We start from the raw sequence: 13,825 nt of genomic DNA on the forward strand, positions 1-13,825 counted from the left end.
GGGGTCCAGATTATCTTACCCATACTCTCAACACTGGTAAGCCTGCTATGGTGATTGGGTAAGATTCCCCACCCTTTCTTTCTCAGTTGTCTCAGTGAATAGATCTCGCTTTTTGAGGGGGTGGGCAGGGATGGCCTTTGGTATGAAAAGGTGATGACTAAGGCCCTACTAGTTGCCAAAGTGAAGCCCACGAGAAAGGACTGAGAGACCTTCCCATCCCAGAAGATAGGAGCCAAACATAAGTCATTTTAGATCAGCTGTCAGCTTTGCGAGGCCCCATGCAGAGCTATCAGACTGAAACATCGCCACATTTACTACTTGGTGAATTCAGGGTTATGAAGATTGGTTTGTGAACATAATGTGGGATCCCACTACCTGTTATAAGTCAAGGAAAGTATCCTAATTGAGGCTTATGGGGATATCAACTCTAGAACCTTATGATCTCAACAAAGCTGTATTCGTCTGTCATGTTTGGGAACTCTATGTCAGATCCTCTTAATACTTCCTCAGAGGTTACAGGGGCATGACTGTCTAGTGTGAGGAACAACTTCTGGTCCTCAGAGGGAAGGATTCTCATACACTGTCAAGATTCAAAGTAAAGACATTTTTTTGAGCAGAGCTGCCTATCTACTCGAACATAGATGGGACACTCTCATATAGCTTTCATGACTCTGTAATCATTCCCTGGGATGTCCTTGACAAGGCTAGCCAGAAGTCTTATCAGCTCACTTCTAGGGAGGTGGCAGTCATGGTCTGAAGGAGGTGGCTCAAATCAGAAGGCAGTACAATAGTCTGTGTGGAGACACAGAGAAAGACTCAATGGAATCCAGCCCAGAACATAAGGTTGTCAAAGAGCCCCAGAACTTTACCAACTTAGGGAACCTTGTCAAAGATCTCGTGACAACTTCCCTTCTTTCTTCCTTCTTGGATGTTACAGACAGCTGATGTCCTTGGTCTATGTCCTATATCATAGAGGTCAGCAAAGGAAGGAGGTCAGGGTCTGTCACAGTAAGGATAAAAAAATAAGGCCTGAAGAGTCAATCCACCCAAGAAAAGTGTCTAGTTCTTATTGACCTAAGGAAGACCTAGTAGAGGTAGTTAGAAAATGTACTTCCTCAGTTCATCCTGGGCTGACTCTGAAAGATAGGGAACTCTTGTATGCAGACAGATTGGCACCAGTTTGCAGAGTGATCAAGTCTGAGGCCCTGCCAGTAGTCAAGGCAAATACTCTGAATACTGAGGGAGCACTGACCCCAGTAGAACAGGGATAACAAAGAGTTCAGCCCTGCACTGTTGTCAGTGCTGAGAGTCTATGCGCAAGGATGTCAAGCGGCTGTGTCCCCTAATTACCCCAGTTAGATCTCAGTATTTCAGGGCTTTGTTCTGAGTGGCAGTGTTATAGCAGCAAGCAGAGATCCCCAGACTTATGTAGATTCAAAGTAACATAACCATGTGAAACTAGGGGGACCACAACACCAACAGAGATAGCATCTACAATTTTAACTTTGTTGTCATCCCTGGGAGATCACAGGTAGAGATTCTGGAGAAGGTACCTCAGCACATCCTCCTCAGTTATTTTAAGAGATGTGACATTAATTGGTCTTAGGAGAATAGCCTCATATTTAAGCATGGGAGAAGAGGTCCTGGCACAGGCCAAGGTAATGAAACTGAGTGAGGACCGATGGAACCACCCTTTTCAGAAAGGTAATGGTGCTACAGAGACACGATACACCTGCCTGTGTGATCCCTGATAATTTTTAGCCTGGGTTGACTGCCTGGTCCCTGAGGAACATTAGGATTCCTCCTTCATGAGGGACACAGCAGCCAGGAGACCTGTGAGATCCTACAGCACTGTTAGCAAAAAGTCTATTAAAGGCAACTTTTATCTGAGCCACCACAGTTGAGTATACCAGCTGAGGCCACTCATATCTGCTTTCTTTCCCTTAGGTGGTGATTTCCCATTGCACACTGCTGCCAAATGCCACCTGTAAGAATCAAACTGTCTAAGCGTTATAAGAATTCAAAACATGCACAGCATCAATCCCTTCAAACCAGCACTCAGTTCCAGGACCTGGACATTGCACAGATCTCCAGGGCTCTGGAGGAGACCCATCTCTTCTCCCATCCTGAAATGCCTGGAAATTCGAAGGAGGCTCCTGCTGGTGATAAACCCAATACTCCTGAGGGGGCTCAGAGTTTCTCCACATCTTCCATTGGCATCACAGCCACTGCATCCAGCAAATCAAATGAGGTCTCCATGAATCAAGGTGAGAATAGTCCAAGCACCTCACAGGCTATGGCAGGCACCTCAGAGGCTGTGCCAGATTTCATGAATGTGCCTGTGGATGCTCTAGATAGTCAAGTAGCTATATTGGTGAATTTCCTGCTGTTCAAGTATCGAATGAAAGAGCCAGTAACAAAAGCAGAAATGCTCAAGGTTGTCATCAACAATTTCAAAGTCCACTTCCCTTATATCCTCCTGAAAGCCTCTGAGCGCATGAAGATGCTCTTTGGCCTTGATCTGAAGGAAGTGGATCCCACCAACCACTGCTATGGCCTTTTCATTACATCAGGCTTCACCTATGATGGCATGATGCATGGTGAAGCAGGCGTGCCCAAGACCGGCATCCTGATACTTATCCTGGGCGTGATCTTCATGAGGGGCAACCGTGCCACCGAAGAAGAAGTTTGGGAAGTTCTGAATGTGACCGGGCTATATTCTGGGAAGAAGCACTTCATCTTTGGGGAGCCCAGGCAGCTCATCACCAAAGATTTCGTGAGGGAAGGATACCTAGAATACCGGCAGGTGGCCAGTGCTGATCCTGTGCAATTGGAGTTCCTGTGGGGCCCCAGAGCTCATGCCGAAACCACCAAGATGAAGGTCCTGAAGTTTATCGCCAACGTTCATGGGACTGACCCAAGTTCTTTCCCATTTGCGTATGAGGAGGCTTTGCAAGATGAAAAAGAGAAAGCTCAGGCCAGAATTTCAGCCAAGGGTCTCCGCCACTCCAAGTTCTAGTGTTGAGACTAGCAGCTTCTTCCTCAACTAAGGGAGTCAGGGATAGTTTCTTCATGCATTGTTCGAAGAGGCAGTTAGTGTTCCTGTAATTTAGATTTGAGGTGGGGCTGAAAGGAAAACAGTATATATGACCGTGTGTCCCTATGTTGTATGTGTAACTTGAAAATTTATTCTTTTTTGATATATTCATTATTCAAATAATTCTTTTAATATAGGTTTAATTGCTTTCAAAACTTTATGATTATTAATGATGCATTTCATGCTATAATATTTAATTGTAAGAGCTCTGTTGTTTTATAAATTGTGAATCCATCCATTTTATTTTGTCATCTGAAACAAGTTAACATGATACTGCTGTAGGCGTGCGTGTGTGTGTGCTAAGTCACTTCATTTGTGTCTATTTGCGACCCTATGGACTGTAGCCCTCCTCCAGGGGATCTTCCAGACCAGGGATCAAACCCAAGTCTCCTGCATCTTCTGCATTTCAGGTAGATTCTTTATCTGCTGAGCCACCAGGGAAGTCCACTGCTATAGACATTTCCTTGCAAATGTGAAAGAAATCAACTTTAAGATAGATGGAATCCAAAGAAAAAATGTTACTGAAATTTTAGTTCTCTTATCTTTTCAATGCTTATTTTATAAAGTTGAATGATAAGTACAATGAATTTGCCTCGTTCTTTCAAGAATGTGTATGAAATGTTCTTGTTTAGTTGCTAACTTGTGTCTGACCCTTTTGCAACCCTATGAACAGTAGCCCACCAGGCTAACTCTGTCTGTGGAGTTTCCCAGGCACGAATACTAGAGAGGGTTGCCATTTCTTTCTCCAGGAAATCTTCTTGACCCAGGGATTGAACCTACTTCTCCTGTGTTGAAGATGGATTTTTTTATTGCTGAGCCACTGGGGAAGCCCAGTTACCAGTGTGGGGTGGGGGGGTCAATTAGGGGTGGAGAATTAGGAGACACAGTGTTGGCTATAAGATAGGATCAAGGATACATTATACAACATAGGGAATACAGCCAATACTTTGTAATAACTGAAAATGGAAAGTAACCTTTAAACTTGTATAATTTTTTTTCAATTGAAATACAATCTTCCTAAAAAGTTTAAAAATAATAGAAGCGTATAATTCTAAAAAGTATATAAATAAAAAATAAATATTGAAGGACGGGGGAAAAGAACCGTTTAAGTCCTTCCGTGGTAATTAATTTTACTTGAAACTGAATGGTGGGTCAGATGAGGCTGATGGCATCATGAGCAGGAACAAAACCTTCAGATGATGTGTTTCAAGTGTTAAAAGGACAATGTCAAGAGATGTAAAGTGCTGTTACCTGTTACTTTTTGATCTCAGGTAAACCAGAGAGAAATTCTCACTTGGAACAGGAATGGAATGTGACCTGCATTCTTGTCCCAGTGCATCTGAACTCATGCACAAACTTAAGTTTTTTGTTTGTTTGTTTCTTTTGTATATGTCACCTCTAAGGAGTTTCTGAGAAATATAGAAGATACTCCCTTGAGATTAGACCAGAAGCCACAGGGCTAACAGATGGCTATCACCTAGGAGAGCCAGCGCTCATTCCATTCAAAGAATTTAATCAAGCTGTCTTCACTGTAATTTGGCAAGGGATTTGAGAGCTAAAGTTTTGGTCAGGTTGAAATTAATGTTAAAGTGGGGGAAGGGTTGCATGGGGGGTATAAAGGAGAAAAAAAATAATTTTCCATGTCCCCTTTTAAGTTCTTGGCTAAAACTTCCTTGTAATAAAAGGAGAGATTAATAGGGGATAAACAATTTTATATATATGGGAGCACCACAAAAATGAGACTCAAAGAAGTGACTCAAGCAGGAAACTTTTAGACAAATTTGACATGACAAAGGCGTTTGGACTAAGTATATTAAATGGCCAAGTAGTAACAATGTTTGTTTATACAATCTTTTTGGCTTTCAGTTCTCTGTGTCTACTGATAACAGATGTCTTCTACCCTCCTGGTACAGGGAGAGTACATTTCGTATTGGAGGCTTATCTCCTGCTTTCAGGGGGACAAAGAAGGGCCAACTATTTCTTCAGTTCAGTTCAGTTCAGTCGCTCAGTCGTGTCCGACTCTTTGCAACCCCGTGAATCACAGCACGCCAGGCCTCCCTGTCCATCACCAACTCCCGGAGTTCACTCAAACTCATGTCCATCGAGTCGGTGATGCCATCCAGCCATCTCATTCTCTGTCGTCCCCTTCTCCTCCCGCCCCCAATCCCTCCCAGCATCAGAGTCTTTTCCAGTGAGTCAACTCGTCGCATGAGGTGGCCAAAGTATTGGAGTTTCAGCTTTAGCATCAGTCCTTCCAATGAACACCCAGGACTGATCTCCTTTAGAATGGACTGGTTGGATCTCCTTGCAGTCCAAGGGACTCTCAAGAGTCTTCTCCAGCACCACAGTTCAAAAGCATCAATTCTTCGGCGATCAGCTTTCTTCACAGTCCAACTCTCACATCCATACATGACCACGGGAAAAACCATAGCCTTGACTAGACGGACCTTGGTTGGCAAAGTAATGTCTCTGCAACTATTTCTTAAGTACCTTCAATTCAAAATAACCAATATGCCAAAGTGGAATTTTGAGGGTGAAATATGGTAGTGCCCCCTTATCCTGGTTGTTTTTAAAATTTTATTTGTGCCAGATCTTTGTTGTGGCATGTGGGATCTTTTGATTGTAGCATACGGAATCTTTAATTGCAACGTGTGAACTCTTAACTTCAGCATGCACAATCTAATTTCCTGACCAGGGATCAGACCCAGATCCTCTGCCCTGGTATCGTGGAGTCTTAGCCACTGGACCACCAGGGAAGGCTTCTGGTTGTGCTTTCTAATATTTCACTTACCCACAGTCAACTGTGGTCCTAAATATTAAAATATAAATAAAAAATTTCAGAAATACATGATTCACAAAATTTAAATTGCTTGCAGTTCTGAGTATTGTGATTAAATCTCATTCTCTCCTGCTCCATTCCTCCTGGGACAGGATTCCCTTTGTGCAGCATATTACTCCTGTTAGTCACTTAGTAGACTTATAGACTCTGTTATCACATTGACTACTGAAGTTTCACAGTGCTCGTGTTCAAATAACCATTATTTTATTTAGTAGCCCAAAGTACAAGATTAGTGATGCTGGCTGGTTTGTGAGTTGAGCTTTATTATGGGCATGAATGGGAATAAACATTATATATATAAATATATAAAAAATATGTAATTTCAGTCATCCACTGTAGGTAAGACACAGAGAAGGAAGGATTAATATATTATGAAGCCCTACATGTGGTGATTGGGAGAGAGGGAAGAGGTTCACCCTTGAACCTTCTAGGAAATTTCAGTTACATCTAGCTGGGAAGACAGTCCCACTGTCTGATTTGGTCTGATTTGACATACTATATCCTGTAGCACTTCATGTTTTCTGAGAAAGCTTATACCTAGACAATGCACACTCATATACACACATGCACAAAGACAGGTGGGGGGTTAAGATTGGCAGTCAACTTAGTCACAGCAATAACTCTCACTCATCCAAGCCCTATTGTATGCCAGGCACTGTGCCATGTGTTTGTATACTTCATACACATTACGGAAGTCTTATAAAATGGAATTATAAAACCAAATTCACGTATGAAGATTCTCAGGCTCAAAGAGCCTGTGACTTTTTCTGATTTCATATGTCTGGTCTGTGACAGAGCTGCCACTCCTAGACCTCTTATCTGAATTCATCCAGAGCCGACTCTGCTCCACTCTCCCCAGCCTGAGGCAGACCCTCTGCCTCTTACCTCTCTTCTCACTTCCCCTTAGTGCCTCTCAGGATAAAGAAAGAAGAATGTAGTAGCCAGGAACTTAAAGCAAATTTAAAGAATAAAGATTGAAACAAACACAATTTGAGGATTGTCTGTGTGCTTCATCTACTTAAGGTCTGCTATCCCAGCCCTTCAAAGGATTCCTTGAGAGCCCACTCTGCGCAGAGGCTAGCATTTTATCAGCTTGCGTTCTCTCTGCAATACAGTGTCCATCCCCTGAGTCTCCTCCAGTGCACTTTGTTGTCCAGACTGAAACCTGACCTGCTGGCCAGTTTTTCAGTCCTCTGTAAGCTATACCTGTTTCCAGTGGAACAAACAGGGCAAAATTCACCAGAACAAATGAAATACAGTTATAATGACTGCTCTGTTGTTCTTGTCTACTCATTCCATCACCCATGTCATTTCCAGGTCAGTTTTTCTGTTTGTTTTAGAATACATCTATAATTTTATTACAAAACCATTCTTTTGGCAGTAGTTGGTTACAATGAGAGCAAGATGCTATGAGTGTGGCAGAGCAGCTTTAATGTAACAACTGCATTCCCTGCCTTCTGAACCGAAAGGTAAGTTACTTACATCCTTCAGTCACTTGCTCAGTCATGTCTGACTCTCTGCGACCCCCTGGACTGTGGCTCACCAGGCTCCTCTGTCCATGGGATTCTCCAGGCAAGAATACTGGAGTGGGTTGCCATTTCCTTCTCCAGGGAAGGAAATGGCATCCTTCTGAACACTGCACCTCCTGACACACAAATCATTTAGGGAGGAGTTGATGCTAAGCAGAGTAAATGTTGATAAGACTACAAAAGTTCCTTTATGGGACTTTCTGCTTCCTCTTCCTCCCCTAAATTCTCTGCTTAAAAAAAAATGAAGTTACTTGGAACTAGTCTGAATAGCAGCAGCATCCAAGGAGCACACACTTAGTTCATGTTAAAAAGCAGTACCTGTGTGCTGTATGTTTTACACCACAGGCAAAAGAAATGATCACTGTAGTTTTTAACTCCTTCATTAGAGTCTCTTAAAAAAATAAAAGCATCCCATAAAGTTCGTCGAGATGGTGTTATTGCTATACATTGTAGGTGGGTCACTTTCTGTGCTGTGTTTGCTTTGAAGGGATCTTCCAATGTATCTCCAATATAGTGTCCTTTTCTTTAGGATTTCACATAACTCTAATGCTTTATTAAGAATGTCCTCCTTGTTGTCACATTGGTTTTCTAGCATGTCTTCATAGATATCCATGAGAAGGGCAATTAAGTAGGGGGAGCTGTGACTTGGTTGTAAGTCAAGTAATTGATTTAACAGATTGGGATATTTGGAAAGACCACGATCCTGCAAAATCCTTTTCAAATAATTCCACGCACTTTCATTATGTGCGATTAGTTTGATCATTTCCAAAGTGTACTGGACTTCTCTCTCCAGTATAGCATGATCACTGTAGCCCGCGGTGTTAGAAATTACAAAGTATCTTTGATTCCAGACAGAGTTATTTCTCATGTGCTCTTTGAGAAGATGGTCTACATAAGGCAGCTCATTATCCCAAAGTTTAAATTCCTGAATAACGCACTGTCTGGTGTTGCCAGGCGTGGTAATTCTTTGCATCCTGAGTAAGAATATCAGGAATAAATTCAAGCTCCTGTGATGGGTCTCTCAGCCATTCCACCAGCACTCGCCTATGATGCCAAACTTGATAGTTTTGGGGCAGCTTCTCAATTATTGCCGAGATGTAGTTCATTTCCTCATGTAGATCCTTCTGGTGTGACTTTAAGAGAACTCTCCAGAAATGCCACACTGTGTAATTGGCTGAATTATACTCAATACCATCTCTGGTTAATTTAAAAGCCCATCCACTTCTCTTGTCACGCTGCACGACAGCCCGGAAATAATCATAGACGTCCTGAAATTTCTCATTATAAATGATCTGGACCACTGGATTAGGGCCATCATTCTGCGGCACTGGATCTATATCAGCCCATTCTGCCCTGTCCCTGTACAGGACATAGGTGGGTGAGTCCAGGCTCAGAAACCCATCGTCCATAGAGGACGCCGCCGCCTCTTCCTGCGGCGTCTGGGAGGCGGAGGATGCGGCTGGGGCGGCGGCAGCTCCGACTGACCAGGCTCCCCGCCCTGTGCAGCCTCCCCGACCTCGTGGGCAGACGCCATCTCTGCTCTGCCCCGGGCGAAGTCCAGGTCAGTTTTGATTGATTAATTTTCTCCTAATATTATATTCTTCCTTCTCCCCAGTCCTGGTAATATTTGATTTAATGCCAGATGTTGAGAAATTGCAATTTTACCTAATTTACACTTTCCTGTAAGAAATACAACTTTTTAAAATTTATTTTCTATTGACGTATGGTTGATGTAATATTAGTTTCAGGTTAACTACATAACTGAATCAACCTTTACATGCATTATAAAATGATCACGGCAGTAAGTCTAGTAATTCTCTCGTCCCATAAAAAGTTACTGTAATAGTGTGGACCAAATTCCTTATGCTATATAATACATCACCAGGGTTTACTTGTTTTATAACTGGGAGTCTGTATCTCTTAATCCTCTTGACTTATTTTGCCTAACACCCCACCACCTCCTCTTTGGCAACCACCCTTTTGTTCCCTGTATTTATGAGTCTCTTTTTATTTTGTTTTTTTAGGTTACACGTATAAGTGGAATCCTATATTTGTCTCACAATTTCACTTAGCAAAATACTCATCCATGTATTCCTAAATGACAAGATTTCATTTTTTAATGGTTGAATAATATTCTCTTGTGTATGCCACGTCATTTTTATCTGTTTATCAATTAATGAGCACTTAGGTTGCTCCCATATCTTGGCTATTGTAGATAATGCTTCAGTAAACATTGACATGACTGTATCTTTTAGAATTACTGGTTTTGTTTTCTTCGGGTAGATAACCAGAAGTGAAATTGTTGAATGATACAATAGTTCTATTTTCAATTTGGGGGGAAATCTTCGTACTTTTACCATAGTGGTTGTACCAATTTACAATTCCAACAAATGTCTGGAGTTTTCCTTTTTTTCACATACTTAGCAAGATTTGTTCTTTGTTGTCTTTTTGATGATAGCCATTCTGACAGATGGGAGGTGGTTTCTTATTGTGGTTTTTAGTTGCATTTCTCTGCTGAATAGCGATATTGAGCATCTTTCCATGTGCCTGTTAGCCATCTACATGCCGTCTTTGGAAAAATGTCTATTTGGGTCCACTGCCCATTTTTTACTTGGATGTTGAGTTGTGTAAGATCTTTCTCAATCTTGGATAATAACTCCTTACCAGATATATTATTTGCAAATATCTTCTACCATTTAGTAGGTTGCCTTTTCGTTTTGTTGATGGTTTCCTTCTCTATGCAAATGCTTTTTAGTGTAATAGAGGAAAACAATAGAATGGGAAAGACTAGAGAATTCTTCAAGAAAATTAGAGGTACCAAGGGAACATTTCATGCAAAGATGGGTTCCATAAAGGACAGAAACAGTAGGGACCTAACAGAAGCAGAAGATATTGAGAAAAGGTGGCAAGAATACACAGAAGAACTATACAAAAAAGATCTTCATGACCCAGATAAGCAGGATGGTGAGATCACTCACAAAGAGCAAGAAATCCTGGAATGTGAAGTCAAGTGGGCCTTAGGAAGCATCACTATGAACAAAACTAGTGGAGGTGCTGGAATTCCAGTTGAGCTATTTCAAATTGTAAAAGATGATGCTGTGAAAGTGCTGCACTCAATAAGCCAGCAAATCTGGAAAACTTGGCAGTGGCACCAGGACTGGAAAAGGTCAGTTTTCATTCCAATCCCAAAGAAAGGCAATGCCAAATAATGTTCAAACTACCACAGAATTGCACTCATCTCACACGCTAACAAAGTATTGCTCAAAATTCTCCAAGCCCTGCTTCAACAGTACATGAATCGTGAACTTCCATGTGTTCAAGCTGGTTTTAGAAAAGGCAGAGGAACCAGAGATCAAATTGCCAACATCCGCTGGATCATTGAAAAAGCAAAAGAGTTCCAGAAAAACATATATTTCTGCTTCATTGACTATGTCAAAGCCTTTGACTGTGTGGATCACAACAAACTATGGAAAATTCTGAAAGAGATGGGAATACCAGACCACCTGACCTGCCTCTTGAGAAACCTGTATGCAGGTCAAGAAACAACAGTTAGAACTGGACATGGAACAACAGACTGGTTCCAAATCAGGAAAGGAGTACATCAAAGCTGTATATTGTCACCCTGCTTATTTAACTTATATGCAGAGTACATCATGTGAAATGCCAAGTTGGATGAAGCACAATCTGAATCAAGATTGCTGGGAGAAATATCAATAACCTCAGATATGCAGATGACACCACCCTTATAGCAAAAAGTGAAGAAGAACTAAAGAGCCTCTTGATGAAAGTGAAAGAGGAGAGTGAAAAAGATGGCTTAAAACTCAACATTCAGAAAACTAAGATCATGGCATCTGGTCCCATCAGTTCAGCTCAGTTCAGATCAGTTGCTCAGTCGTGTCCGACTCTCTGCGACCCCATGAATCACAGCACGCCAGGCCTCCCTGTCCATCACCAACTCCCGAAGTTCACTCAAACTCATGTCCACAGAGTCGGTGATGCCATCCAGCCATCTCATTCTCTGTCATCCCCTTCTCCTCCTGCCCCCAACCTTTCCTAGCATCAGAGTCTTTTCCAGTGAGTCAACTCGTCGCATGAGGTGGCCAAAGTACTGCAGTTTCAGTTTTAGCATCAGTCCTTCCAGTGAGCATCCAGGATTGATCTCGTTTAGAATGGACTTGTTGGATCTCCTTGCAGTACAAGGGACGAGATAAGAAAGCCTTCCTCAGTGATCAATGCAAAGAAATAGAGGAAAACAACAGAATAGGAAAAACAAGAGATCAAGAAAATTAGAGATTCCAAGGGAACATTTCATGCAAAGATGGGCTCGATAAAGGACAGAAATGGCATGGACCTAACAGAAGCAGAAGATATTAAGAAGAGGTGGCAAGAATACACAGAAGAACTGTACAAAAAAGATCTTCACGACCAAGATAGTCACGATAACGTGATCACTGACCTAGAGCCAGACATCTTGGAATGTGAAGTCAAGTGGGCCTTAGAAAGCATCACTACGAACAAAGCTAGTGGAGGTGATGGAATTCCAATTGAGCTATTTCAAATCTTGAAAGATGATGCTGTGAAAGTGCTGCACTCAATATGCCAGCAGATTTGGAAAACTCAGCAGTGGCCACAGGACTGGAAGAGGTCAGTCTTCATTCCAATCCCAAAGAAAGGCAATGCCAAAGAATGCTCATACTACCGCACAATTGCACTCATCTCACACGCTAGTAAAGTCATGCTCAAAATTCTTTAAGTCATGCTTCAGCAATATGTGAACCGTGAACTCCCAGATGTTCAAGCAGGTTTTAGAAAAGGCAGAGGCACCAGAGATCAAATTGCCAACATCCGCTGGATCATGGAGAAAGCAAGAGAGTTCCAGAAGAACATCTATTTCTGCTTGATTGACTATGCCAAAGCCTTTGACTGTGTGGATCACAATAAACTGTGGAACATTCTGAAAGAGATGGGAATAACAGACCACCTGACCTGCCTCTTGAGAAACCTGTATGCAGGTCAGGAAGCAACAGTCAGAACTGGACATGGAACAGCAGATTGGTTCCAAATAGGAAAAGGAGTACGTCAAGGCTGTATATTGTCACCTTGCTTATTTAACTTATATGCAGAGTACATCATGAGGAACGCTGGGCTGGAAGAAGCACAAGTTGGAATCAAGATTGCCGGGAGAAATATCAATAATCTCAGATATGCAGATGACACTACCCTTATGGCAGAAAGTGAAGAGGAACTCAAAAGCCTCTTGATGAAAGTGAAAGAGGAGAGTGAAAAAGTTGGCTTGGAGCTCAACATTCAGAAAACAAAGATCATGGCATCTGGTCCCATCACTTCATGGGAAATAGATGGAAAAACAGTGGAAACAGTGTCAGACTTTATTTTTTGGGCTCCAAAATCACTGCAGATGCTGATTGCAGCCATGAAATTAAAAGACGCTTGCTCCTTGGCAGGAAAGTTATGACCAACCTTGATAGTATATTAAAAAGCAGAGACATTACTTTGCCAACAAAGGTCCGTCTAGTCAAGGCTATGGTTTTTCCCGTGGTCATGTATGGATGTGAGAGTTGGACTGTGAAGAAAGCTGATCGCCGAAGAATTGATGCTTTTGAACTGTGGTGTTGGAGAAGACTCTTGAGAGTCCCTTGTACTGCAAGGAGATCCAACCAGTCCATTCTAAAGGAGATCAATCCTGGTCCCATCACTTCCTGGCAAATAGATGGAGAAATAATGGAAACTGAAAGACTGTATTTTTTGGGGTTCCAAAATCACTGCAGATTGTGTTTGCAGCCATGAAATTAAAAGACGTTTGTTCCTTGGAAGACTCATTTGAAAAGACCCTGATGACAGGAAAGAATGAAGGTGGGAGGAGAAGGAGATGTCAGAGGATGAGATGGTTGGATGGCATCACCAAATTGATGGACATGAGTTTGAGTAAACTCTGGGAGTTGGTGTTGGACAGGAAAGTCTGGCATGCTGCAGTCCATGGGGTCGCAAGGAATCAGACATGACTGAGCGATTGAACTGAGTCCCATTTGGTTTTTCTGTTTTTGTTCATTTTTCTTTTTTTTCCCCCTTGACTTAAGAGACAGGTCCTAAAAAATATTGGTAAGACTGATGTTAAAAAATATACTGTTTCCTTTTAAGAGTTTTATGGTTTCAGGTCTTATGTTTAAGTCTTTGGTCCATTTTTTGCTTTTGTATATGGTATGAGAAAGTGATCCAGCTTTATCCTTTTGCATGTAGCTGTTCATTTTTCCCTACAGCATTCATTGAAGATGCTGTCTTTGCTCCATTGTATACTCTTTCTTCCTTTGTCATAGATTAATTGGGCCTAAAAGTGTGGGTTTA

The 13,825-nt window shown here is 42.0% G+C and overlaps 1 protein-coding gene and 1 pseudogene across 1 annotated transcript; one reads left to right on the forward strand and one right to left on the reverse strand.

Moving 5' to 3' along the window:
• The first annotated feature begins 1,978 nt into the window (after positions 1 to 1,978).
• LOC129563838 (melanoma-associated antigen B16-like) lies at positions 1,979 to 3,019 on the forward strand. Its single transcript, XM_055437565.2, has one exon. It carries the CDS (start codon positions 1,979 to 1,981, stop codon positions 3,017 to 3,019), a length of 1,041 nt encoding a protein of 346 aa, XP_055293540.2.
• Positions 3,020 to 7,847: 4,828 nt separating this feature from the next.
• On the reverse strand, positions 7,848 to 8,999 carry LOC129563839 (protein farnesyltransferase/geranylgeranyltransferase type-1 subunit alpha pseudogene; annotated as a pseudogene).
• Positions 9,000 to 13,825: the final 4,826 nt, after the last annotated feature.

The sequence above is a fragment of the Moschus berezovskii genome, chromosome X (assembly GCF_049115385.1).
Source record: "Moschus berezovskii isolate FMDL1 chromosome X, NW_MosBer_1.0, whole genome shotgun sequence".
In the NCBI taxonomy this organism is placed as follows: Eukaryota; Metazoa; Chordata; class Mammalia; order Artiodactyla; family Moschidae; genus Moschus; species Moschus berezovskii.

What these genes read in the sequence shown, in the direction of transcription:
- LOC129563838 (XM_055437565.2), top strand. Translation starts at nt 1,979, where the DNA reads ATGCCACCTGTAAGAATCAAACTGTCTAAGCGTTATAAGAATTCAAAA.